This window comes from Trematomus bernacchii, unplaced genomic scaffold (genome assembly GCF_902827165.1).
Source record: "Trematomus bernacchii unplaced genomic scaffold, fTreBer1.1, whole genome shotgun sequence".
Taxonomy (NCBI): domain Eukaryota; kingdom Metazoa; phylum Chordata; class Actinopteri; order Perciformes; family Nototheniidae; genus Trematomus; species Trematomus bernacchii.
This window is the reverse complement of record NW_022987739.1, coordinates 5,297,805-5,325,314: the sequence shown is the minus strand read 5'-3', so window position 1 is coordinate 5,325,314 and position 27,510 is coordinate 5,297,805. Positions and strand designations below refer to the sequence as shown.

Genomic DNA, 27,510 nt, shown 5'->3' with positions numbered 1-27,510 from the left:
AAAGGCATCAGTGGATACATAATGACCACTCATTTTAAAGTTCACTACACTGATCTGAAATTTGAACTCGCTTGCATCATTTGACTCAATTGCAAAATCAACCTGCGAGCACGAACATGAGGTGGCTTTTAATGCGATTTAAAATGATGGGAAGTGGAATGTATATCTTGGATAGATATATGTGAAACAAAACGTATTTATTAAAAAACTTAATCTCAAAATAAAATAATAGCGAACTAATAATTTGTTTTACGCAGTTTATGTTTCATCCAAGCTAAGGTACAATGTATTGCATATGTAACATCAATACATCTCAATTTGTGCTATGATTAATTTCCCTTTTGTAAGGTTTTGGAGATGATAGACGCCCTTCTCGTGGATGTGGTTAAAAGCCAAGTTGTTTTGCATGGGTTAACCACTCAAACACGTCCTTCTCTGCCTTATACAAGGGAGCACTCTGACTGAAATTGTCAGAAAAGCTCATCACTCCCTCCAGGAGCTCACCTGGTCTCACCATGTTTATCCGCTCTGGACTGCTGATTCTACTTGTGCTGACTTTTGGTGGTCAAGGTAAGTTAAGTTGCATTTTACACATACATAAACTTTTTCATCCAGGTTTTTATTAAATTCATTCTGCACTGTTGGCACACAAAGCACCAGGATGCGTCTGTAAGTTGATATAAACAGCATATATGTAATAAAAAATATCCCTCAGTTCGTACAGGAAAGATCATCGGTGGACATGAAGCTGCTGCACATAGCAGGCCGTACATGGTTCTGTTGGAGAGAGAAATGGACGATGGTACCACCAAACACTGCGATGGCTTCCTTCTGAACGAGGATTTTGTGATGACTGCAGCCCACTGCCAAGCCAGGTCAGTTAAACACTCATTTCATATTGAATTCATTACGAATTCAATATAAAAAGCACTCTTAATCGATCTATTTGGAATGATGGCTTCAATAATTGTGAAAAAAAAGGTCTTAATAAAATTGTATCTATACATTTTTTTGTTTTTGTTCTGAGTTAAAGACTAAGCATTTATTCTTACATAATATTTTGCATTTCATTTTGTCATTTTAGGTCTTACACTGTGTTACTAGGAGTTCACAATGTAAAACATAATGATGAAATACAGCGTATAAATGTGGATCAAACATTTCCCCACAAAGGCTACAACGCAACCAATTACAAAAACGATATCATGCTTCTTAAGGTAAGAAAAATGTTTCCTTTGAAAGCGGAAATTAGTTTTGAAACTTCCAATGTTTGTTTGTAATTATGTTTATTGCAAATGCTATTGAACGCCTTAATCAATAAGAGGTTTGAAACATATGACTTAATCAGGCAAATGTGAGCACTGGAATTAATATTTGAGCTTAATTATGTGTTCATTTTTCTTTCCATTTTCTTAAAGTTGAGCTCCAAGGCAGATTTCTACGAAAATGTGAGACCCATTGCTCTTCCAAGCCAACGTGAAGCCTCTCTGCCAAAAACATGTTGGGTCTCCGGCTGGGGGAGAACAGACAAGACCAACAAACATATGTCTATAGTACTCATGGAAGTCAATGTTAAACTCACTGACAATGAGCTGTGTGCTAAGGACAACTTGTACTGCTCCGAGGGAGAGATTGGAACGGGCGAGGTAAGTCTTTTTGTATAACATGAAATGGACAAAGTCAAGTTATAACTGATTCAGCATTAAAGCCATCACTGTACTTCCAGGGAGACTCTGGTGGTCCGCTGGTGTGCGAAGATGAGAAGGCATACGGTGTGGTGTCCCACAAATTCATTCCAGCCTCAGGCGGCCAACAAATCGATTGTTACGCCAAGATTCCTGACTACAGCAGGTGGATCTATTTGACCATGACTACAGCCTGAAAAAGCTCTCATACAATTGGGGCTGAATTGATGAAATCACAACATTTGTATTTACTGTTTGCATGACATTTAATCGGTCCTATCTAAGACGCTTATATCACAACGTATTCAATAGCAATGAGACTGATGGACCAAAGTCTGAACTTGCTTGCTTTAGACAGATTTAATGACAATGTGCTCCACTTTGATGTTTCCAAATTATAATTGTACCTTTTGTATGGCAAGTGTAGTCACATCAAGGTTAAATATGAAATATTTTGACTTTTATGGTACAGCTAATTTTCTGCTGATGGGCCACAAACCTGATCTCTTAACCGTAGATTGTTTAAGCTATGTTCAAATTAAACCAAGCACATAAAGGGTTTTTCATGGATAAACTGATAAGTTTAGACATAATGTACTGAAATAAATGTTGTTGGTTTGTATTAACTATTGTATATTATCCTGCTTTTAAATACATTAACAATAAATACATAATCAAAGAGGACACAGGCTCTTTTAAGTTTGTTTTGTACCACCTTTTTATTAATCACCTCACCATGTTCTCTCAGTTTCCTTGTGCACTTAACAAAAAGACAACGCTGCCTCCTAGTGCCCAAGTTTTAACGGTGCAGCAAAAACCAGACTAAACCTTTTTGCATTGGTAGCTATATCATACAGAGAGGTACAATTATTGAACTGTCTAAGCCTGCTCTGAATGCAAAGTGTCATGACACCACTTGTGTTTTTGTGCTAAATAAATAAAAGTGTCTTGGCTTGCTCTAGATCAGGGGTGTCCAAACTTTTTTCACTGAGGGCCACATACAGAAACATTATGCGAAGGGCTGGGCTCCTCACTAGAGGTGAGGTATATTGCCTCATAAGTTAAGTTAGAAGTCAGCAAAATCAATCAAATGTAGGTAAATGATGGTTGATACTTGAATATGCTTTAAGAAACACAACAGCCTACATCTCAGCTCTCCGTAGGGTTTCATTTATTTTGTTGGCAGCTCATTCCTTAAAACAGGAGCCTCAGATTGATTATAACAAGGGGAAATATGAAGGGTATATTTCAAGCTTGTTATGCAATTAAGTTATTGGGCTTTCTTTAATCAACTAAGATTAGTTTGAAAATGTTTCCAATTTGAATTGACTGAATTTATTTTAAAAGTAGGCTTATTAAAACATGAATACTACTGTGTAATATATTTGTACATATATATTTAAGAAGTACAATATATGACAAGCACAAGTTTCATTTGTTGGCCATATTTCATTAAACTTTTTTAATTAGTTGAGGGCCGTTTCAAAATGGGCCGTGGGCCACAGTTTGGACACCTCTGCTAGATGCATTCTATTAGTATCGTCACTTTTCAATAATTCAAACACATTTGGTTTACAATTTTAAGATATTTTATCATTTATATATTAATGAGCCAGCTTTCTTTATTTCCAATGACAATGTTGCTAAAACCCCCAAATAAAATGATGCATACTGTACAAATACTTAAGACCAACGTTAGGGCTGAATAAGCCTACTATCTTTGATTAGAGGTGTTTGTCTTCGTGCTACTGTTTCATCAAAATTGAACTCAAAGGATAGAAAGAACTCGTAAAAGTGGTGCAGATCAGAAGCGACAGGAGGATATTTCCAGGGTAACTGCTTCACCAAGCCAATGCTCATGCTGAGGAGAGATTGGGGAAATAAAAAAGATTCACATTGCCTTATCTCACACTCACCCAAATTCACTGGTGTGTGTACCCGTTACAGACTGCATCACCGTTATACTGTAGGTGTTTAACCTAACTACAATTATTTTTTAAAGCAAATTTGTTCACACAGCAGCAACTAAATAACGATTGTGACCCACTGTTCTGTTTTTAACAGTTTAACTGTTTGCCTCATCCTGTGCCTGGCACCTACATCCTTTCCTTTTCCATGAACCAATGGACCCAACAATACATCCTTAAATAAAACAGGCTTGTGATGTTATTTTCAATATAAGGATCTGATTCATAAGCAGTATTAATGCTCTTGCTCCTTACCATGACAGAAACAATGGCCCATCAGCTTAATCTCCCAAAGGCACAACCTTCTAAATACACGGTGTATTTATGTGTATTAATACATATTATATTATTTGTTTTACTAAATCAAATATGATATCAGATGAAAGCTAATTGTGAATGGTTTGTTCAATTGTTCCAATATTTATTGCATACAGTTTTTAAAAGTGAGGAGTTTCAATGTTGCATTTTAGCATATTAGACAAACAAAATATGACAATGAATACGATTCATTTATCAGAAAAGGTCACCTCTGAAACTTTTAAATGTCCCCTAATTTACTGCAACAAGCTGGTAAACAGTGAGGAGCTGCTGAATTGCAAAAACTTCACAAACATCTGCTAAACACGTACCATAAGTGAAACCCTAAAATGAATAAGAGATAGCAATGACTGATATTCTACTGCATCACAACTCACAGAGGATGTGGTGAATGATTAACATCTAAAAAAAAATAATGTAGGAACAAGATGAACAACATGTTTGTAAGATTGGGCCAGCGCTAATGACTTTTGCAAACAGTGTCGAGCGAGGAAAGCCCCTAACTCCTGCCTTCCACAGAAATTGGATGATTACAAAAGTAAAAGGGAGAGTTGGTTGGCAATTTAAATATAGCATTACAACGGCAAATTGAAAGAAAACGATACGAAAAAGTGGAAAAAAGGATGTATACTGTGGTAAACTCAGAATTGTGTCGTACTGAGAGCAGAATATATACACAATATAACATCCACTCTCTTTAATGTGCCTTGTGTCATTATGGTGTGAGCTTTACAATTGCAATTGACAAGGAAGAGGCATCTTGAGTCAGCTAGGAAGCTTGTTGTTCATCCTCAGTAGTGGCTTCTTTGCAGCAATTGGACCATGAAGGCCTGATTCACGCAGTCTCCTCTGAACAGTGGATGTTGAGATTTGTCTGCTACTTGAGCTCTGTGATCATTTATTTGGGCTCTAATCTGAGGTGTTTTAATTTGAGGTTTCTGAGGCGGGGTCCTCATGAGAGCCAGTTTCATCATAGAGTTCGATGGTTTTTGCGACTGCACTTGAGGATACATTCAAAGTTCTTGACATTTTCCGGATCGACTGGCCTTCATCTCTTAAAAGTAATGATGGACTGTCGTTTCTCTTTACTGAGTTGAGTCGTTCTTGCTATAATATGGATTACAACAGTAGTCAAATAGGGCTTTCCACTGTGCACTAACCCTACCTCTGCACAACACAACTGATGGTCTCAAACACATTAAGTAATTCCACAAATGGACTCTTGACAAGGCACACGTGTTAATTGAAAACCATTCCAGGTGACGACCTCATGAAGCTGACTGAGAGAAGCCAAGAGTGTGCAAAGCTGTCATCAAGACAAAAGGGGGCTACTTTGAAGAATCTAAAATAAAAATCATATTCTGGACACTTTTTTGTTTACTAGACAAATCCATATGTGTTCCTACATAGTTTTGATGTCTTCATTATTAATCAAAAATTAAATAAACACAAACCTTCGAATGAGAACGTGTGTCCAAACTTTTGACTGGTACTGTATATGGGGGCTAATCAATCTCAAGCAGCCAAGTGTCTCAGACCGCTTTGCATCACACAGCCTATATTTATACAGTCTAACAGCCCAGATTTCTCCTCTTGCACAAATGTGTATCCAATTGTAACCAATCAATAATTACGTAAACTCCAGACTAATCCATTGTGCTTCCTCCAAGGACCATGTTTACGACGAAGAGCCCACAACCATCTTTTACCCCTCAGTTAACAGTCCTAATGTATTCATTCATGGCACTCCAACAAACTGATTTGCCTACATGCTGTAACTGAGAAGAAGGTAAAGGCCATGGGATTCATTCTGGCCTCGGAACATATATAACGGTAAATACAACCTCAATTAATTATTGACAACCTAAAGGTGATATATTGCGGTTTCACAACTCAGAGGAAGTTGCTCTTGATATGATCTATATTTCCTCTTCATTTCTAAAGGAGCTAACCCATTTATAAACAGTTCAAAGGATGTGACCAAGCTTTACCCAGAAACAAGTCTCAGAGCTTACTGGAATCAGACCCTGCTGTACCAAAAATAAAGATCGTATCTCCAATTAATTCAAATATACTTCGATCAATTAGAATGGAAGGCTTAAAAGTTAGAAAGCGGAGGCGTTAAAAATTGTGATCTGAGGGTAGTTATTGTAGGTGTGTCACAAAATATGCAATACATGAATACATTGTCACAACACACTACCCAATTTACTTTTTACTAAACTTCTCCCTTTAACAATGTTTTATTCATTTAATTGTTTATGTGACAGGGTAGTGCACATCATTTGCTCAAGAGTTACCTATAAGAAAAGATCTGATCTGTAGCCCCTGATTATCTGGCCATAGCTTAGCAAACATAGCTACCAATCCTCCATGTTGAAATGTTGTGGCTCTTAAAAAAACAATTCTCAATATATTCAAAACTTTAGAAAGTGATGACTCGTTATCACCTTTTCAAAACCTAGAATATAAGAGCACTAGTATTGGGAATAGATTAAAGTGATTCTTACATTAACTGCCAATGACAGCATGCCAGCCTGACTAGCTTACTTCCTAGAACCTGCACAACACCCAAAAGAGAGGGATATGTCATTGTCTCTATGACATATGCTACATTACACAATTGTATGTATTTAAAAAGTGCTGTTTATGTGCAGTATCTCCATCATACAATTCTGTAATACTAAATCTGGGACATGAAAGTACTACCTTTAGTTTCAGTCTTTAAGCATACATCAAGTATTTGGTAATTATTTGTGTGAACTTTTAACATTTAAAAAAGGAATCATCCGGAAATGTGGCTGAAGACAGAGATTTATCCAAGTGGGTATATTGAGTGTTCTCATTAGCAAAAGTGTATGCTAGCTGCAGCAGCCAGTATGCGTGTGTGGGCAACTGAGTATACAAAAAGAGAAGGTCTTTGACAAACAACATTTTAAGGGTCTCTCCCAACTGGATGTTCAAAAAAAGATGTTTCCCCTAAAGTTGCTGGTAGTAAGAAGGGCCAAACTGTTTTTTAAACATTCTCAGCTCTCACGGCATCCTGTTATTTTCATCAGTTAACCACAGACATCCCAATGCATGTCTGTCTCTATGATGTGTCTCGTGATGTTCGCAGAAATGCTATCTTGATGTCAGCAATTTTTGCAGCCCAAATCTTATGAAGATGATCATTGGTTATGAATTCAGGTTGGATCCTGTTACTTGATCAATTATAATTAACTGAGTGCCTGATGAAGCATCAAACTCAACACACAGCTTGTCCTCTCTCAGAACTCTATGATAATGTAAATAATATGTCTTGCTGCCTAATAGTAATGGACCGTCTCTGTAGGTACTCAATCCCCCAAAAGTACCCCTCTTTTAGATCATTGCATCTTCTTTACAGCGTAACATACAATTTCAGGCTTTGTGTGTAGCCTGGATATGAGCCAATGCCATTTGCGTCCAACCAGAAAGTGCAAAGAAGAGATAAAGTGCATGAGGCTGCGGCCCAGTGGTGCGCTGATCTTCGGATCAGGAAGGCACTGTTTCAATACCCAGTGCCCACAGCAACACTTCACCCTAAATTGCTCCTGTGGGGATTGCCCACATGTAAGCCGCATTGGGTAAAAGCATCTTACAAGTGACATGTAATCTAATGAGGTTAAAGTATCAAGGTTGTATCAAATTTGTGGCAAGTTACAGATAAGTTTGTATAAAATACATATTTACAGATAAAGTTTGAAGCATACAGTATATGGAAAAGCTGCAGGCATATATAAGTTAAATACAGTCTTTATAAACTTTAAATACAGACATAATACAAATGTGCACTAAGCAGCGTGAGGTCCCTGAGTGTTAGGCACTGCAATTAGTAATATAGATATTATTAAATTAGTAATGATTCAGGTTTGTCATCACTATAGAAAGTCCTGGTTATTTCTATTTCCAGGAATTGTCCTAATTGCTAAGTCGGTCTTTGTTAAGACAGGTCTATAGATTAGACTTTATGTCAGTTGCACCAACAAAACGTAAGGCTGTAGTGTTAAGTACGTCTGATCATGTTCATGTGAATGCCCCCTGACTATGTCTATTGCCAAGGAGCCTTTGTTGCCAGGAGACTGTGTTAACAATATCCTATTTTGCGGCAATGCTATGGCAGATAAAAAAAAAAAATAAATGGTCAATTTCACAGACTTTGCGTTTTAAAAACCACATGCACTATAGTGTACGTACTTATATAATGTTTTAGACTTATATTTTTTGGATCAAACTTGCTCTGGAGGAGATAGACACGCCCTGTTCATGAATGTGGTTAAAAGCCACATGGTTTGTATATGCAAAATACACAAACACTTCCTTTTCTCGGTTATACAAGGAAGCATTTAAAGATTGAAATTGCCAGTGATGTGTGTCAGTCCTTTCAGAAGCTCAGCTAGACCCTGGTCTCACCATGTTTATCCGCTGTGAACTGCTGACACTGATACTCGCGCTGACTTTTGGTGGACAAGGTATGTTTTTCTTTTGTTGCATTATATACACTATAGCTGTATTTAAGATTGCAGTTTAAACCTAATCACATGAGGAACTATATCTCACTGTCAGTACTGTTAGACATAAAAGGCATAAGAATTCATTATTTATTTGATTAGTCTCTTTTGATCCCAAATGCACTTCCTCTCAGTTCATACAGGAAAAATCATTGGAGGTCAAGTGGCACAAAGCAGGCCATACATGGTGCTTTTGGAGTATCATGAGGCTGGTCAAATAAAACACTGCGGTGGCTTCCTTCTGAACGCGGATTTTGTGATGACTGCAGCCCACTGCCATTCAGGGTCAGTTTAACTTCTTTTACCTTCTGACCTTCTGACTGACTTACTCAAAACTACTCAGAGATAACTTTTCTGCACTTTTGTCATTTCAGTTCTTACAAAGTCTCACTAGGAGTTAACAATGTCTCGAACAAAAGTGTGGAGAAATCATATCCACATGAAGACTACAAAGTGGGTGATTTAAGAAATGACATAATGCTTCTTAAGGTGAGAGTAAAACTCATTTTAAATAGAATTTTAAATCTGTACTAAACAGCAGGAATGTGTTATTAACACTTTTTTGTTCCTCATCTCATTAGAAAATGCCATATTGAATGAATTAATCCTAAAATACTCAACAATTTGACTTTAATACTTTATAAATATATTTATTTTTCTCTCTGTTTTTAAAGTTGAGCTCCCAGCCAATCCTCAGCAAAAGTGTGAAACCCATTGCTATCGCATGCAAAGATGATGAATGTCTGCCAAAATCCTGTTCGACCTCCGGCTGGGGGAGAACAGACGAGAACGAAAAATTCATGTCTCGTGTACTCATGGAAGCTAATGTAACGCTAATCGACAATAAGCAGTGTAATGAGGACAAATTGTACTGCTCTAAGGGAGAGCCTAGACCAGCAGAGGTAGGTATAGCTACACATCACAAGCACAAACAAACACTGGTCAACAGGTATATTATGTCAAAGCAATCGCTGTATACTGTTCATGTACTTGCAGGGAGACTCTGGTGGTCCACTGGTCTGCGAAGGTGAAAAGGCATACGGGGTGGTGTCCGCGGCCTTCAAATACAACACCACAGACAGCCCGGTATTGTACAGTTATACTAAGATTGCAGAGTACAGAAACTGGATCCATTCGATTATGGGAAGCTCCGATACCTGCAACAACTGATCGATTAAACCTCGATGTTTAAATGTGGTGTTTGTTGCTTAGCAAATTGAAAGCAAGAACATAAAGGTTATTTCAAAGCTCAACTATATTCAAGAAGCTTTTCATGGTACAAGGCCTGAAATGTAAAAAATGTAGTGTATGCTGCTTAATGCTGTTTAATGGATGCAATGTCTAGATTAATATTGACCTCTACCACTTTATGCATCTTCTTTTTGACTTGATGAGAACATAAGACCCTCCAAGTTTGTTTTGAACCATCTTTTTAAACAATAAAATCATGTTGCTGTTGCTCTCAGTAAATCTGTCCACTTTTCTGTTTATTTTTCAAAAGGACAACACTGCCTCCTTGTGAACAAATACTATCTGTGCAGCAATGACGTTCACTAAAGTCAGAACCAGTCTCGGCCTGTTGTGAAAAAGATCCTCCAATTGCATTTTTAGCAATAACTGACAGGGGTCACATCTAGTTATACAATCTCACAAGTTTCCAAATGATGAGATTATCTGTGCATTAAATGAGGTTAGGCATTATATCAGGGCACCTTGCTTTATAACCATTCCACATTAAGCTAAAGCATGCTTTAACTACACAAATCTTAAATAACAAACATGTTTACTGTCAGAAAGTAAAAACAGAATAAACCTGGTATCAGTCAATAGTGATGTAATACTGTTCATACGGAGAAGTGTTTGGGGATATAAAATGAAATGACTAAGACTAAATAGAAAGATGGGAGTTTTGACCAATGCTTCTACTTGCACTTCTGTCGAAAGTCACCTGCTTTTGGAGGCAAGTCATAGTGCCCTCATATTATAGTGTTATTATTATATCAATTTATGATCACTGATAGGTTATAAAAAGTGCCATCTCTTCCGTGAATAGTTATTTTACATATCTACACATGAAGCACGAGAAACATGTACATCTAATAAGCTATAAAATGCTTTACATTCTAGTAAAAGGCCCAATTTTTATAGAGATCAAATTAATTAACGTCATCTGGATCCAAAGATAACAGTAATGCACATTAGTATTTTGGTGAGATACATGTTTTTATTTATGACCTGCGTCTCAAAAAGACAGTTTGAGTTGCACTGAGCCATGACATATTGATGCTCACAAGTGGAAGAAAGCTTTTACACTTGAAACTGAAGCTCGCTCTTAGCACCACCATCAGGAATTTTATATTTTACATGACCATAGGTGACTGCATTGTTAAAAACAAACATATATACAGCATGTACAAGCACACAAATTGCATGTATAAATCATGCTGGACATTTTTATTTATTTACCAATTTACAACCGTTTTAAGATGTAGTTATTTTAATTGTTACTGGCTTCACTGCTTAATGTCCCTGAGTCCCATGGTTTGACAAAGGCCAGGGGTGATATACATCTATTGCTACAGATAGGATGTTTTGCTATTGTCAGGTCAAATACATTTCTGGCAAAGCTTCATCCCCACAAAAAAAGAAGTAACTTGAGTTTAAAGCACAATATTTCATAACATAGCTATATTGGAGTAGTAGTGTGTTATGTTGAAGGACCATATAAGCATTCTTCCGACTGTATAATCATTTTAGATCTTGTACTACTAAATTAAAATGAACACTGCGAAATCCCAATCCTGTTTAATTATGTAATGGGTAGATGGACCCATTTAAGGGGATGTTGTAAATTAACATACTAATAAATTAGGGCAAGTGCTTTTAGAGTTCTCAGAAAGTTGTAGCAAGGCGTGACGAGGACTTTTCATATTTCATTAAAGCTGCACTAACAGTGGAAACATTACATAACAACCTACTTTAGATACATTATACTCACCCAAGTGGCTCTGATGGCTCTGTAGTGGATCTCCACATCATCCCCGACTCCTGCAATGAACACAACAGTGCAATCGTGGTTATACATGATGCATCAGTAACAACAATATATATCGATGTCAGATATAAAAAATGATAGAAACAGAATTTGTGGGTTTATAAACTTTATAGGATGTATGCTTTATTTGTATTTGTTAGTAGGTAGTGTTCGTTTTAGTTACTATGTTGAAAAGTAAAAGGGTTTGATTAGCAATGTTCTCCTTTTTCTTTAGTTTATTAGGCCAGTTGTAGTTGGTACAGTTTTATAATAATAACACTTTCAATCAGTATCATGAGCTCGGTTAAGTTGTTGTTTAGTTGAGCTTTTTTATGGGCCCAGAACTTTTGATATGTTGTTAATTGTTTGCTTTATTTTGGGTAAATAAATCCCACTTTTGGAACATCTACAGTACATGTGTGGGCCCTTAAACAAAATAAATTAAGATTTAAATGTTGCTTTTGTTAACACTGTGTCAGTGAGTATTTTATATTTTTGTTTAATTTAATGTTATATTAGAATATAAAGCAGTTTTTAACATTTCGCCTGTTGTTTTTATATCTCTGTAACTGCCAATTTTACTAAAGTGTTTTGGCAAGGCTGTAAATCAATATTTTCAAATATAATATCCAAACATCCCTTTTGACCGTTTTTATAACCCTGAAAATGGTGATATACCCACCAAAATACTCTTAACATCTACTGTTGTGTTAATATTTATTTGTTGAGGTTAGCTGATAATAAATTAGGCAGTAGAAGTTGTGTTAAGCTCCTTGGCCCTTAAGTTCAGTGGTGTAAAGTAACGAAGTACAATCAAGTAGGCTACTGTTCTTAAGTACAATTCTGAAATACTTGTACTTAAGTTAAGTATTTCCATGTTATGCTACTTTGTATTTCTACTCCACTACAATTCAAAGCTAAACATTGTACTTTTACTCCGCTATATGTGTGTAGTGCCTTTAGTTACTTTGCATACATGGATTAATGATAAAGAATATATATAATCAACCCTTCAAATAAGACTTTAGTTTCACCTGGATTAAATTCACATGCTACCCAGAAGTATAAAGTAATTAAAATGTGTGCCACCGTTAAGCTTGACCAACACATACATTAATGATTATGAAAACATATGATCTACATAGCGAGTACTTTGACTTTTAAAATATTATTTAGATGCCAGTATTTTTATGCTTTTACTTGAGTAACATTGTGATTGCAAGACTTTCACTTCCAACAGAGTATTGACATTGGTAAGGTATTTCTACTTTTACGTACAAGATCTGAGCATTTATTCCACCTTTGCTAAACAAAAGATACAAACACTCCTAGCAACCAATGTTAACTGAACTAACACTTCGTTAGTCAGGACTCCTGACACTATAACGTTATAGTGACTATTTTTCGCCGTTATGCAGTAGCGTAAGCTAGCTCTAAATTTAGACTTTTCAAAGTAGAAACTAGGTGTTGTTAGCTCGCGTAGGCCTACTCGTAGTATTACTGTATATCTGGCAACCTGAGCATAACAAAGGAAGACAATTTGACAGAGTAACGTTACTCAACGTTACATTACTATTACCTTAAAGCTTGCTAATTGCAAGTAGACAGCTGGCTAACTCGTGTAAACACATTTCGGATGGCTGACATGGTACCACTGAAACCTGCAGACATTTTTTTTAGTGTAGCTTGTGTTGTAGGAAATGACAGGGATATTTTATTTAACATTTGTTGTATGTATTAATTATAAAACTGCCTCTTACCTATTACTCAGACTTAACTACAAAAAAAAAACACAGGTGGCACTAATGATAATACATCCATGGTTCCATTCCATAAGCTAGGCCACTGGGCGTGCCTCTCCACGACTCCTGGGCACAGGAAACGCTCACCTGAAATGGAACACAGCCTCCATCATTAATGTTATGAATCCTTGTGTTTATCCTGCAAGGTGCTCGGTAAGCAGTGGTAATTGATGATAAAAAAACTGTTGGCTTATTCTTACAGTTTGGAGGTACTTTAACTTTAATATTTCCATTTCATGCAACTTTTTACTATGCTACTTTGCACTATATTTCAAAGGGGAATGTGTTTTCATTTTTACTCAATAGGCTACTAAACTATATTGACATCGGAGCTAAAGTGACTACATTTCCGATAACATGTTAAACAAGATAAAGGTAAAGATAAGGTAAAGGTGTATAAAGGTAAAATAAATAAGAAATACAATAAGATGTTTTGATCTAAACTACCCAACATAATGGAGCTTAGGTCTACATGCTAATGTTTCAGTCAGATGTTAAAAAAAAAGATTGTCTTGAAAAATAGTTATTCTCTAGAATCTAGATTAGTACACTAGATGGCAGTGCCGAATCTTGACAAAATCCCTCACAGGACACTTTGAAACATCACCTGTTCAGTTGAACCTAGGCCAGGTGGTGCACATTTTATAACAATGAGGACTACATTAGAATGTCAAACAGGTTATGTTATAATCAATTCTAAAAGGCTGAATGTCAAGAGGAAAAAAGTAAAGAAGGGAGCTGATTAATATCTACAGTATTGTTAATTACAAATTACTACTGCACTCTACTGAGCAGACATATTGTATACTTGCTAAACTGTTTGCGACTGTAATCCTGGTCTCTTTACTTCATGTCCTTAAAGTACACAATTGAGATTAAAAGTTAAGAGTACAGTCAGGTTAAAAATAGAAGTAGATACTTCTGTAGTAAGCACTCTGCAACTTCTGATCTACTCTATACCTCAGAACCTCCTACACATGGCTTCCTGTGCAACACCACCATTTTCCATTGTGGTAGACTTGGGCCAATCAAGTTTTACTGACAACTTCAGTCAGGTGAGAACTTGCCTAATATGCCTGTTGTGATTTTTAAAGACCAAATTATATATTGAAAAGCTGTGTTCATGCATAATGGAAATAAAAACAATAGTTACTCTGTTGCGCACTTGTTGATGTATGTATGTAAGATTTTTCTCATCAATGAATCAGACAGACACACACAAAAAACGCTCACTCAATGAAGCAATCAGCCAATAAGTTATATAATAAGTCTGTTGTGGCACTGTTTCTTTCCTGAACAATATATTTTCTTTCAATATTTTTAAAGGTCATTTATGTAATTGTAATTGTTTTGACAGAAGGGGGCACTCTTTGCAAACCTATTGCAGGTTTTCTCATACCAGTATGAATCTCCTCCGAGAGTTTCATTGACTGCAGCCTACAAGTGCTGCACTTGACTGTTTGATGTTGTTTGCTATTCCAGAGCCACAGCTTTGCAGATGCGAGTTTCGATGCTTCAGTGGTCGAATATGACAGTGATCCAGTTGATGATTGTGATTTCTTATTTTACTGCTACACATTTAGACACCAACAAATATATTCCAGAGATAGCCATTGAATTCACGTGAGATTAATGCGACAGTGGAGGTTTTTTATTTATTCTACCCATCATCCTCATTGTGAGGCTCACATAAATGTTGTTATACAGTCCTGAACTGGAAAATAATGATGTGAAAGGCTGCCTGTGTGCCTTTAAGAGTCAAGATCACATTGTTATTCTGGGTTTGTCCACAGGCCGACTGTGGAGGTGGACAGATAGTGGTTCTGAGGGTGTTGTGTGGGGGAGAGAGAAGGTGTGGGAGGGGTGTGTGTAGGAGTCTCCTAATATTAGTCTCCAAGGGCCGGTATGGATTAGAAAGAGAGGGAGAGAGAGAGAGACTAGGCGATGTGGAAAAGATGTCCTTTGGATGCATCCCGTGTTTTATAGCATGTCCACGGAGGCAGAGATTGATCCTGTGTTCCCCTGTTCTCCAGAATGGTGATGCAGGCTGAACGCTCAAGGCTAAGCTGGCCATTAACGAGCCAATAATTTGTGTCATTATGCGAAGACTGCAGCTGGTGCCACTGATGCACTGCTCCTCACATGTCAGGTCTGAAGACTGAAAGGAGTCTTAGCGCCGCTCATTATAGGCTGGCCTCTCATCCCTGCTTCCTTCCTTTGTCTCAGAAGCATGCGTGGCAGAGAAGGCTTGGCCTGGATAGCTTATTTATTTCCTCCACAACTCCCTTTTTTTAAACACAGCATGCTCAATATAAAATCAATGTATTAAGTGTTCTCGAGTATGCAGAGTGACGTGCTGCCATTCCCACTCTATGCCTTTGGCTGTGATTACAGCTAATTTGAATGATTGAAATGCTTCCATAGTGGAGCTGGAGTGAGTGAAGTGAAGGGCTCACGCAGATGAAGGGGGAGGAGGCGAGAAAGGCTTGGCTCTACTCCAGGTGGAGGAGGTGAGTCATTCCCCTCACAGATAGACAGTCTAACAGTGTGTGCGCGTATGTGTGCATGTGTACCATGCTGGAATTGTTGTTGAGAGAATAAAACAGTGCTTTGAGCAACAGCGTGTTAAAGAATGAATACCACTGTATACATTGTGCATTTTTCTGTTTGTTTTTGTGATTTTCTGTGCAGATTACAGTAGTTGGTTAATCTCTATGTGGTGCGGATAAATAGGGACTACAGAGTATATCTTTGTTCTTTTGGTCAGCTGAGTACCAATTCCCAAGGTAGGTCATTCACATAGCTCAACATCAAACAAGTGCAAACTGGAGTATCAGTAGAATAAAGGATTTGTGTAATGTTCTCTGTTAGGTAATTTTGTGTTACTTTTAACATCTAGACTATATATTTAACCTATATAGAGAAAACAGTGGGTTCCTTTAAGAAAAGAGGTTTGAGAACAACAAGACATTTGTTTTTTTATTGCATCCATATAGTATATTCACACATTTCATCAATTGTGAGTCTGTGTACGTCTATGTGCAAACCTCTTTGCATATCACTGGTTAATTTGTTAATGTTGCAGATGCATGCTTACTGTATTTTTTGGGCCACCCGACTCCGCCGCTTCAGGTGGGCGTCTTGTGGTCTCGGCATCAAATCGAATGAGGGCAGATAGGAGTTTCAGTCACGTCCTTTAGCATTCTTGTGATCTAAAAACAAACTCACTTTTGTTAGATGTCACTTGTGTGTCATCTTTTTTTCTATTACATCTAACCAGGATATGTCTTTTTTGAGAGTCACTCATGAACAAAGTGGCGGATTAGTTAGCTCTGAGACACACATTTATAACGCTTTACCACACAAACACCCCAAGGCCAATGTTAAGGCACACACAAGTTTCTCATTGTTCTATTAAGAGGCATCCTTGCTTTTTATGAATAGAAAATCAACACAGATCTCAATATATTTATAAGGTATATATGGATGGCTGCTAGCAAGTGCCTTACTTGTCCTCCATCAAGGGAGGGGTGTGTACAAAGAGGACATTCTGTTCCAGACAAAGCAAGCAAGCAGGCATACAACTCTGCTGCCTTCTTCCACCCCCGCCTGCCCATGGATGCACCCCAGCCCACTAGCCTGTCTCCTTCTGATAACTCTACTCCAGTCTCTATCTATCTATGTATGTATCTCTGTATGCATCTATCTCTGTATGTATGTATGTATGTACGTACCTACCTACCTACCTACCTACCTACCTACCTACCTACCTACCTACCTACCTACCTACCTACCTACCTACCTACCTACCTACCTACCTACCTACCTACCTACCTACCTACCTACCTACCTACCTACCTACCTACCTAAAATAAACCACTACAATTGAGCCTATACGTAATCAATTAGTAAATAGAATATTATATAACCGAGAAATCAAATTTGGTACTTTCAGAGGACCATCTGATGATTGTGCCATCTTGAGTGTCCATGAAAAGACGTTGTTGTGTGGATGAGGAAATGGACAGTATGATCACACACATGCACACAAATTGAAATTATATGAATGGAACATTACCAGCTCAAATAAAGACTATCATCTGTGTGGTGCAGTCAGACCAGCGTTAAGATATATTTTGATGTGTGTCATTGCAGCACTTTCTAAAAGGTGTCCTATTAAGCTAATTTTCAGGTTTGATACGTGCAGTTTTTTCCTTTACTTTGACATGTTTATGTGCTTTTATGTTGAAAAAATGCTTTATTTTTGTTCTGCATCACCTCTTTTCCACCTCTGTCTGAAACCAGAGCCCAGTCTGCTCTGATTGGTTAGCTGGCCAGCTCTTTTGTGATTACTTGTTCACTAGCAGGAACCACGCCACAACAGTGTGATGTTTGTAGGTTTATTGCAAGAAGTAACAATGAATTGATATGGAGGGGTTGATGAGATGTTCTGGTCTGGCGGGACGTGCTGTGGTCCGTGCAGAGGGAGACTCAGAGTGGGGGTACCGTCTCCGGCATTATCTGCTCAGGCTGATTGCGGGCCCCCAGACGATACCTAGAATTAAAATGTTTAAAATATACACAGTTTAAATATAAATGGTGACAGGCAGAGGATATTGGGATTGAGGGATGGAGGGATGAGGGCTGAAGGGATGTTGGGATGAGGGAAGGGAGGGATGAAGGGATGAATGGATGTAGGGGTGTATGGAGAGGGAGGGTGGTTTGAGAGAATGGAGACAAGCAGTGGCCGGAAGTTTGGCTGGATATAAATAGGGGTGGCCGTGATTAGAGACGGGGTTTAGGCGTTAACTTCATTTGTTGGGATGTCCCACTCCTTAGCTTATCACGTACAGAGGTACAGATGCCTTTTCAGATGTGCACAAACCTATATAACACACTACAGGAAATGGAAACCCCACAACATCTTTAAAGGGCCCCTTTAAGTAAGAACACTACCATATTTAAGACAGATTCTCAATTTTCAAAGAACATATACATCTCATAACAGATTTGCAGATTGTTTATAATGAACATCTCATTACATATCTCTCAGATGTTGTTAAAACTGATAGCAGCTACTAATTTGAAACATATAAAAACGGAAGCTCGGTGGTGATACCCTGTAGGCCAAGGCTTATGACTACATTTAACCAAACACTGCATGGCCCTCCTCAGCAGGCTGCCAAGTGAAGTGTAGTTTTCAGATGGAGTAGCAGCTGTTGGATTGCTCCTGATGCTCCTGATGTTGCTGCTGTTGTTGTCGTCCCTCCGGTGACAACGTGGTCCTGAGAAAGCCAGCTTTGCTTGTCATTTCCATGGAAGGCAGACACATACGCACCAACTAACACACATGCACACAAACAGTAATGCAGGTTGCCGTGGGTGTGTCCCCAGCTGCTCGTAGGGCTGACGCACTTCCACTACAGCCCCGTGCATATTCCCAAGGGAGGGCACATGTCCCGCAGGTCTCCATTCATTCAAGGTGAGACACAGATGACATGACAAGTGGCTACCATGACAACAGTGGTTGGTTAAAGCCGTGCGGCATGAGCCTCCATGTTTGCTGATAATGGAATCGCCCCTCCTTTCTTCTCCTCTCCATCTTCCACTGAAACAGAATAAATACTGTCATGGTGTCCCAGCATGTTGTATCCTCTGCCATACATATCATGTTTTCAGGATTTTGTTGTCAGGTTGTGTAGGCCTGTGTTGATTTTTAATGTCTGCAGATTCTGGTCAGGTGTCTGGCTACCCTCAATCAATACTCAATCAATTCTCTGGATATAATTGTTCAGGTGCTGATTGCTTCTCAAAGCTGCTTCACCTGAAATGTGGTTTCTATCGTGCTAGTTGGCAATTTTGGGGGTTGGGTTTAGTGCAATGTTGTGTTCAGGATCAGACAATGTGTAATTTGAATGTTGCCTTGCGTAGGATTGATGAGCCTGCACTTCCCAACTCTGTCCTGATGTGAAGCATTGAGCATGATTGGCATGCGGGGAGAGAAAATAAGCCAAAAGTAAACAGAAGAACAAAGTGTTTGTCAAATGAGTCTATCATCCCCCAAACAGCTAATGTATTTGATATGATAATTATGTTTATTTATCTTCCAGCTACTTGTTACACTAATTAGACTTTAACAAGCATATTAGGCAGAGGCCTGCACGAGAGACACTTTGTTTTCATGTTTAGGTTGTTTGATTTTTTTGTGTGTTTGTTCTCAGTCTAAATCTAATCAGCAGAGTTTGATTCATGGTTAATCTTTATCGAAATAGCAGGTGAAATGCCAGAGCCCTTACGACGGCACTGTCTAAATCTTAAAAATAATATATATTTGTATGTGGTGATGAAGTGTGTGTAAGGATCTTTTCTTCCCCTCAATTTGAGTTCATTCACCTTGCTCTAAATATTGGATTCAGACGGTGTTGCCTGTAGATAAGAAGATACATTGCTGGTGACATTTAAAAGGAGTCACTACCCCCTCATCTGCCTATCCATTGTCAGCATCCTCCGTGGCCTATAATGAGAATGTGCACGCCCAGGCCATTATAAATAGTCTGTGTCCTGGTTAAATGCAACACCTCTCTTTGGGCGCTATGATTCACTGTGATTCACTCCAGTGTGTGTTCTCTCTGTTCTCGCTGATGAGCTGGATGACCAAGGGGAGGAGATAAGGGCAGCAATGGGAACATTGATCATGGGTATGTGTGTATGTGCACATGTGTGTAGACTGTGCCATGTGTGTAAGTGGCAAATTGAACAAAGAGAGAAGGAGAAGAAGAGATTGGGAGTACACAGCTGAAGTGCTAAATGTGTCAGCCCACTTTTAAACCCACTCTCAGAAAAGAATCAGGCCTACTTGAAGGAGTGAGTGAACAGAAATGAACAATAATCTCCTTCCGATTGAACTGCAATGGTACATCTGTAATGTGTTGGGCTGCAGGTGTGTGTGTTGTACAGCACACGTGGCTGTTTGTGTGCAGGGACAGGTGCAGCTGCTTAAAGAACGAAACGCCTTGTTATCACGCTGGTGGCATTTTCCTACTGTGCATGCATACTGTGTACACCACCTCCTCCTTGGCTGTGATAGAAGTTGTGATTGAGTAATCGACACCTTTTTAATTGCACTCTGCTGTCTGTTGTCTCGGTACCAGCTAGGTAGGAGGGAGAGGAAAGAGCTAATGGATTGATGAGAACCCAACCATGAGAGCACATACTGTCCTGAACACTCTGCATGGCTATCTGTGCAACCGAATATGCTGCCTGCTTGTTTAGCTACTAATTATTTACACTGATATCAATTTGCTTCAGCTGCTGGGAATTTATGCATGATTGTGCATGCATGTGTTTGGCCATGTACGTGTGCGTGTCTGTGAATTCTTGTGCACACCAGCTCCCAGTGGCCATGTGGGTGTGTGGTGGGTAGCTCAGAGTTACATTAATAGCCAAAAGGCAGGCAGTCAGGCAGGGAGTGAGGACATAGACAGGAAAAGGAAATACAGTTTGCTGGTCGCCCACCACTTCCTGTGTGTCTCCTACACTCGCAGCCCACGGACCAGAGCTGTTTCTAAAACCAGTTTGTTTGCTTGCATTTCGACACAGATAACACAAACCCAAAGGTAAACACAGTAACAAAAGGGCGAGGAATGCCTCAAAGAAAATAGTGATGGGTTTGTCACTAAAGGTTATGCAAGTTTCTGGAAATGACACACCCTTTCATTTAGTTCTTTCCAAATATGTGAGGTGAGGCCAATAAGTGAAACAAAGACAAAAACGACAGCAAATGATATATATCTTTTAAATAATAGGCTGTCGGCCATTTCATATTATCACTGCAGGATCAGTCATCATCAAGTCCAATATTGATACCAACAGGAAACATAACATAACAAACTGACAATCAATCACCCTTAGTAAGTCCTACTGTAGATCCAGCTAACTGTTATTAAATATTGGCTAACCAAAGTAACTAATTTAAACCTACCATCCAACTTGCCTGACTGATAACATGTGGTTAAACTGTGTACAGATTTTCTAAGTGTTGGAGCACATTGATGACGTTTTAGCAAAGTGTATGTCAGCCTGTTGGAGAACATCCTTATTTTCAATATCTCTGTCGATGTGTTAACATTTGAATTTAGTAAAAAGAAACCAGGTGAACTTAAAATAGCAGAAAAGCCAGTAGGTCACCAAAATTAGCTTTTAGACACTATTACAGAAAAGCAAAGTCATCAATGACTAAAACTTCTGGCAATTACATTTTTTTACACAGGCTCTTTTATGCCAAATGCAATAAGTGTTGAAAATTGCATTCAACTTTAATATTATAGTGAAGGCTGTACACCCTGGGGATGAATTAAATGTCTGTTGTACAAGTCAAGTCACATATCTTAGTTCAATGTTGTGTAATGCTATATGTGACTCTGTACATGTACATTTGAGAGAGATTTGTTTACCTGGATTTGTATTTGTGTTTGTAAGAACAAAGACAACTTTTCTTCCTCATGAACTAAAGCTTTTTCTAATCTGTAGTGACAACAAGGAAGAGTGCAGTATCAATACCTATCCAGCAGAGGTCCTTCTTTCATTAAGTGTTGGTTATGTCTGTCCCTATCTTGAAGTGGGGAACAGCAGTGAATAGATGCTAAAGGTGAACCACAACAATTCAGGAAGTCAAGTATTTCAGCTGATACAAAGAACACATGCTTACATTATCACCGTTTACAAAGCTTTATGTTACATTATGAAGGTTATAATGTTTTAAATGTGTTGATTCAGGACATATTTTAGTCGTTTCACCCCTCTCAATGGGCTCCACAGCACCACCACCAGTCACCTACTGCTGCTGACAAATTGCATTGGCCGATAAGAAGGCACTGGTTTGCACACATACTGTGCTCTGGTGAGAGGCAAACCCCATGCCCTTCTGGGATCCCACATCCCCATTGAACTTTCCACCCACTCACCAAGGAATGTGGAGAGAGGGAGGGCAGGAGGGGGCTGTAAGAGGCAGAGATGGGGGGATATAAAGGGGAGGGGACGGGTAGATGCATGAATAAAGAAGTAAAACGATGAGGAAAGACTTAGAACAACACAATTCTAAATAAAGTGATTATATATGGCCCTTAATGGGGTAGTTAGATAATGTGAGAACAGGGGTGGCAATGCTACCACAAAGAGGCCCTTTGAGGGGGTCTGCATGGTTAAGAGTTTTCCCCTCTGCCTTTACTGAACAGGTGAGGATTGACATGGACATGAAAGGGCACGCTAACAAAGCAGTGACAGAAACATGGAGACACACGTGCACACAAACTGTACAATCACATGAAAACATATAATTATCCAACACGGCTGACACGGCTCGGTGCGTCAATGTCTTTGTCAATAATAGGATTTGATCCACATAATACATTGTGTGCGCATGCTTATCTGTTACGTTTTCCTATTGTCCCAGCAGTAAAAAACCTGTTTGTGTCACATGACATCGGTGCCCTTAGGTGCATGTTTCATTTTGTTTTCACCAGCGGAGTCTTGTCAACAAGTTGCTAATGCCTTTCTCCATCCCTTTTCTCTCTTTTCGCAGATTTTCTCAGAGGACCTTAGCACTGGTGAAAGCAGGTGCCTTGGTACGCCTCTCATTGAATTAGGAATTCCACAGCGTAAAGTGGCAGCATTGTTGATGAAAGGTTAGAGCTGTTTCAAATTCTCCCCCTAAATGAAAAGGCCCTCTCTCCAGCAGTTATACAAAAAGAGCGATGACATTTTGGTTGCATCAGCTGTATATCTAAAGTGTCTGCAGAAAAATGCCAAAACGATCAAAGCCAAATAGGGAGGATAATACATACAGTAGAGAGCACCTAGGCGCTCTTTGTTAGGTTATCTACCCACAAACCTTAGTCAAACCTCACAAAAAGTCATTACGCCTCACAGTGAATACACTCCATTTAATAATAACTATTTACATGGTGGCAGTGAAAGGAATCTATCAGGATTTTGCTTCAGGGATTAGATTTAGTGGCTGAATAATTGTCTGTTCAAGGGCAAAATGGAGAATTCAAAACTTAGTTGGTGGAAAATAAGGAGATTTCATAAGAGGAGGCAGGTGGGGGTGACACAAGACATCAAAGCTTGCACTCCTTCACTTTTTTCTTCTCCTGCCTCCCTCCAAACACACATGTCGCTGAAGTGAATGGACATCTTCACTCTGAGGTGTAGGTTGAAGAAAAGACAAAGTGTTGCATTTTGAAAGGTGCCACAAAAGCGCAGGATGTGAGAGGCTGGATCCTTGACCTTCATTGTTATTGCCCTCTGTTCAGGTCAACCATGTACACGTCACAACCTCTCTGTATTGTTCATTGTTACAAAGATCAGACATGCTATCTGCTTAACCTCGCCAGCCTGCCGCTGTTCTCTCTGTAAGTGACTCACACTATGGCTCATGCACTTCATGTTTGCTACTCTTTTCAGCCAGTGGCACCCCACAAAAGGGAGTGATCAGGCTGGAGGTTCAGTCATATATAATGATTATCAAAGGAACATGATGTCGAAAGGTAAACTTCAACTCTGAGCCCGCCCAGCAGGCAGACAGGGCTGGGAGGCAGCGCAAACAGAAAGGATGTATTTGCTTTTCATGTGAAAATCAATGGGCCCAGACAGATGGCGGTTTGTTTCCTCACTATTTACTCCCCGGCTCCTTGACAAATGTCCTCGCCGCCCCTCCTGGGCTGACGGTGCACAGGTAAGCAGAAAGCCATCCCCTCCTTTCCCCCCCTAAATGGATGACAGATGTGCGAGATACCGCCCCATTTCTCCAAAACCCCATCCATTCCCTGCTGTTTGACCTAGCTACAGCAAAAAAAAAAGCCCATAAACTATTTTTTAAGGAAAACGGTTTATTTGCCTAATGAGCTACTCAATCAGAAAAACATCTTTATCTTCATCTTTATCAGAAACATTGGCCAAACAACACTTGATAAAGCCAACTGGAAATGTTCCGCTATCAATAAACACAAGGCTTTATTCGTACAGTATGGGTTTATGAGTCATTTTGTGGAACAGGAGACAGACAGTTTCAATGGGCTGTTAAACATAGACAGTGACAAATACGTTCATGCCAGCCATGCCTGAAGTGTCTCAACTAAGAGGGGACGGTCATTTTGACCTAGCTCATGTGAGAAGTTGAGGTGCTAAAAGGAGCAGACACATGAAAGATGAATGTTAATTCTTTCCTGAACCACATATAGGATACCTCCTGTAGGCTATGACTCAGATATATTATTAAAACAAAACGTAGTCATGTAAGAGCCATAACAATTCACTTGAGGCAAAAAAGTAATATTTAGTTAGATCAGTGTGCCCACTCAGAAACCATTTTCCCTAGATACAAATCAACAGAAATGGCTTTTACTGGAATCAGCTTCAACTGGGAATGTGTGTAGATATTCTTCCTGGTCTCAATGAGTACAAACTTCAGCTCTAGAGGCAGGAACGATCCTCTCTGGAATCAGACCGAGGTCTGCAGCACTGCCGAATCTGTGGGTTTTAATCGAGCCTCGTGTGGCATCAGACTTTCCTTCTGCTGCTTTGAGAGATATTTGTAGTCAAACAGTGGCACTTCTGCTCAAGTACACAGCAGAAGGTACATTTCTCTGATTCAGATTGTTTAGATTTTTGATTCACATTAACTGGTTACACAGCTTGGGGATGCTGCGTCCCCTTTATTTCCCCTATTTTGCAAGAGAAGGAGGGGTGAGAAATGTAGAGGGGGTGGGTGGGGGTGAAAGTCAGCATTCCAGCCAGGCCAGAGCGGAGCAGAGGTCGTTTGGGGAAGAGAGCATGGGTGGAGGCGTGGGTGTTGCGGTGGCGGCAGTGCAGGGGCGTAGCAGAGAGCAAAGAGCAGTTCCTGATTCCACAGCCCTGAGCTCACCACCTTTGTGACGGCCGCCAGCCACTCCTTTTCTCCTTCACACCATCTTCTTCCTTTTCCTCCCACTCCACTATGTCTCTCCATCTGAGGTGTTAACTCCTTGCTGGGCAGTTCCAGAGCCATTGGCATGGATGTGTTTTTTTTTTTTATGGAAGCTTGGGGAAGAGGCGGGCGTGCTGCTATGGATCCTTACTGGAAGTGAAGGCGTGTTTGCCAGTAAATGATTCACTCCACTGTTTTTTTATCCATTTGCAACACTGTTTAATCCGCCTGGCAATTAACTGTGACCTGGCATGATGGACGTGTCAGCACACACACACACACACACACACCCACACACACACACACACACACACACACACACACACACACACACACACACACACACACAGTACAGTACAGGATCCATTGGTGGGGGAAGACGCAACACAAGATGAAACAAAGTAGATTCGGGAGGAGCCTTGGATTGGTCACGCCTTAACCCATAAACATTAGGTTTAGTCAAGCTGTACTAATTCATGAATGTTGGTTGTATGAGCATTACAAATAATAGCAGATTAGTGATAAAGCCAACTGTTTCTGTGACACACCATTGAATATCTAAGGCTTGTCCACAATAGAAGCTAATAAAAAGACTCATAAGCCAAATTGAATGCAATAATAGCACAGGACAGGAAATGGTGACAGGCACACAAACCTTACAGTTTGTTATGTACGAGAAATAACATCCTAATATGGATAGGTTAGGGAGAGGAGGAGGATGCGACTTGCACAACAGCACCTGGGAAGGACTGGGTAGGGCTGGGAAGGTGCATGCGATCACTATACACTTCTGTTTTTACACGACACACAAGCAAGTGTGTGGGGTTGTGTGGGCCTGACATTACACAATACAAGCAGCAGACTGTGACATTTGAATGTGCTGACTGTCCTTTGGTCGACGCATCGCACAGGTGACGTGTACGCGATGGAAAAAGATGACCTTATGATAGATCAACTGTTAATGCTCCCTCTCGATCTTTCCCTCTTTACTTCTCCCTCAGCCCTGTCGCTGTCCTTTGTCTCGTTCCACCCCACCCCCCGCCCACGCTATACCTTGTTCTGTCTCTTATTCTGTTTAATCAAATAAACATAGCTCACAAGGCTGAATATTGTCCTCTGGCTGCAGGAGCTATAAAAAGATCCACTTGGCTGCATGTATTTATCAATGAATATGTGCCTGCCTCACTTTGGATCAGGTGGTATATGATTAAGGGTGCTATTACAGTTTGGCAGCTCTTGACTTTAACCGTAACCTCTGCTGGCATAATGTACTCTAATGTGTTTGAGTTCCATTTGAACTTACAGCTATCCTGCCATCCCTAGCATGTTGATGAAAAATGTCCACCTTTAGAGAGTGCACTACCATGTGCAAGTGTAATTAGTGGGGGGGAAAAAGTCAAGGGGTCCTTGAACATGAAGACATAAACCACGGCACATTAGAGTTGTGTGGTATTAAAGCATTGCTTTCTATTTCATTCAGTTTGTTAATCACTGTTACTTTCACTGGTTTGAATGAACTTGATGATCTGTGTGCTTCTGTGCTGTTGGGTTTATGGTTCTGCGGTCCACACACCGAATAGAGGATGTCAATGTAAACAGAGACAGTCAGCGCAAAGGAATGTGTGAGGCACGCGGAAAACCCTGGGGACAAAGTCCAAAGGAGGAAGGGAGGGGTGAATAAGGGAAGGAAGGGGGAGAAACAAATGAAACAGAGAACAAGTAAGTGAGTAAAGAGACAATTATGTGAGGAAGAATAGAAGGAGGAAATAAAATACAGAGCAGTTGAGAAAAAAGAGTGGGAAACCGATTTTAAGGAGAAAAGAGGAAGATGTGAAAATGCGGAATGGAGGATAAGAAGATGGAGATATGGAGAGGTGCCTTTAGGGGTGAAGGGAGGAATGATGACCAGAGTAAGAGGGAGATGGAGGCCAGAGGAGTGGGAGGAACGCAAGGGAGGGAGCGAACCAAGAGGGGGAACTCACCCTGGAGGCAGAGAGATGGAAAGAGAGAGGAGGCACAGTGGTGAGATAGCAGAAAAAAAAAGGGTGAGAGTACGAGGGAGGACCGGTGAAGGGCAGAGGTGGGGGTAGATCATTCATTCAGAGTCGGGTGGTGTGAGGAAGGAAAAGCCATGAACAACTTCAAAGGCCTTGAGAGGCCTTGACAGAGAGGAGGGTTAGAGTCCTGTAATCCTCAGAGAGGTTAGA

The 27,510-nt window shown here is 39.7% G+C and overlaps 2 protein-coding genes across 2 annotated transcripts; both read left to right on the top strand.

The window, feature by feature from the left end:
• Nucleotides 1-417: 417 nt before the first annotated feature.
• On the top strand, nucleotides 418-2,646 carry LOC117496066 (granzyme B-like). Its single transcript, XM_034147750.1, has 5 exons — nucleotides 418-570; nucleotides 716-875; nucleotides 1,085-1,217; nucleotides 1,419-1,646; nucleotides 1,727-2,646. Exons 1-5 carry the CDS (start codon nucleotides 516-518, stop codon nucleotides 1,880-1,882), a joined length of 732 nt encoding a protein of 243 aa, XP_034003641.1. The 5' UTR covers nucleotides 418-515; the 3' UTR covers nucleotides 1,883-2,646.
• A 5,673-nt stretch (nucleotides 2,647-8,319) lies between these two features.
• Nucleotides 8,320-9,967, top strand: LOC117496067 (granzyme G-like). The gene is made up of 5 exons (XM_034147751.1): nucleotides 8,320-8,463; nucleotides 8,637-8,787; nucleotides 8,877-8,991; nucleotides 9,177-9,404; nucleotides 9,499-9,967. Exons 1-5 carry the CDS (start codon nucleotides 8,406-8,408, stop codon nucleotides 9,670-9,672), a joined length of 726 nt encoding a protein of 241 aa, XP_034003642.1. The 5' UTR covers nucleotides 8,320-8,405; the 3' UTR covers nucleotides 9,673-9,967.
• Nucleotides 9,968-27,510: the final 17,543 nt, after the last annotated feature.

Bases quoted from the DNA above. Each gene is read 5' to 3' on its own strand.
- LOC117496066 (XM_034147750.1), top strand. From the start codon at position 516: ATGTTTATCCGCTCTGGACTGCTGATTCTACTTGTGCTGACTTTTGGT. The intron at 571-715 runs GTAAGTTAAGTT...AATATCCCTCAG, and splicing joins GCTGACTTTTGGTGGTCAAG to TTCGTACAGGAAAGATCATC. The intron at 1,647-1,726 runs GTAAGTCTTTTT...CTGTACTTCCAG, and splicing joins GAGAGATTGGAACGGGCGAG to GGAGACTCTGGTGGTCCGCT.
- LOC117496067 (XM_034147751.1), top strand. From the start codon at position 8,406: ATGTTTATCCGCTGTGAACTGCTGACACTGATACTCGCGCTGACTTTT. The intron at 8,464-8,636 runs GTATGTTTTTCT...ACTTCCTCTCAG, and splicing joins GCTGACTTTTGGTGGACAAG to TTCATACAGGAAAAATCATT. The intron at 9,405-9,498 runs GTAGGTATAGCT...ATGTACTTGCAG, and splicing joins GAGAGCCTAGACCAGCAGAG to GGAGACTCTGGTGGTCCACT.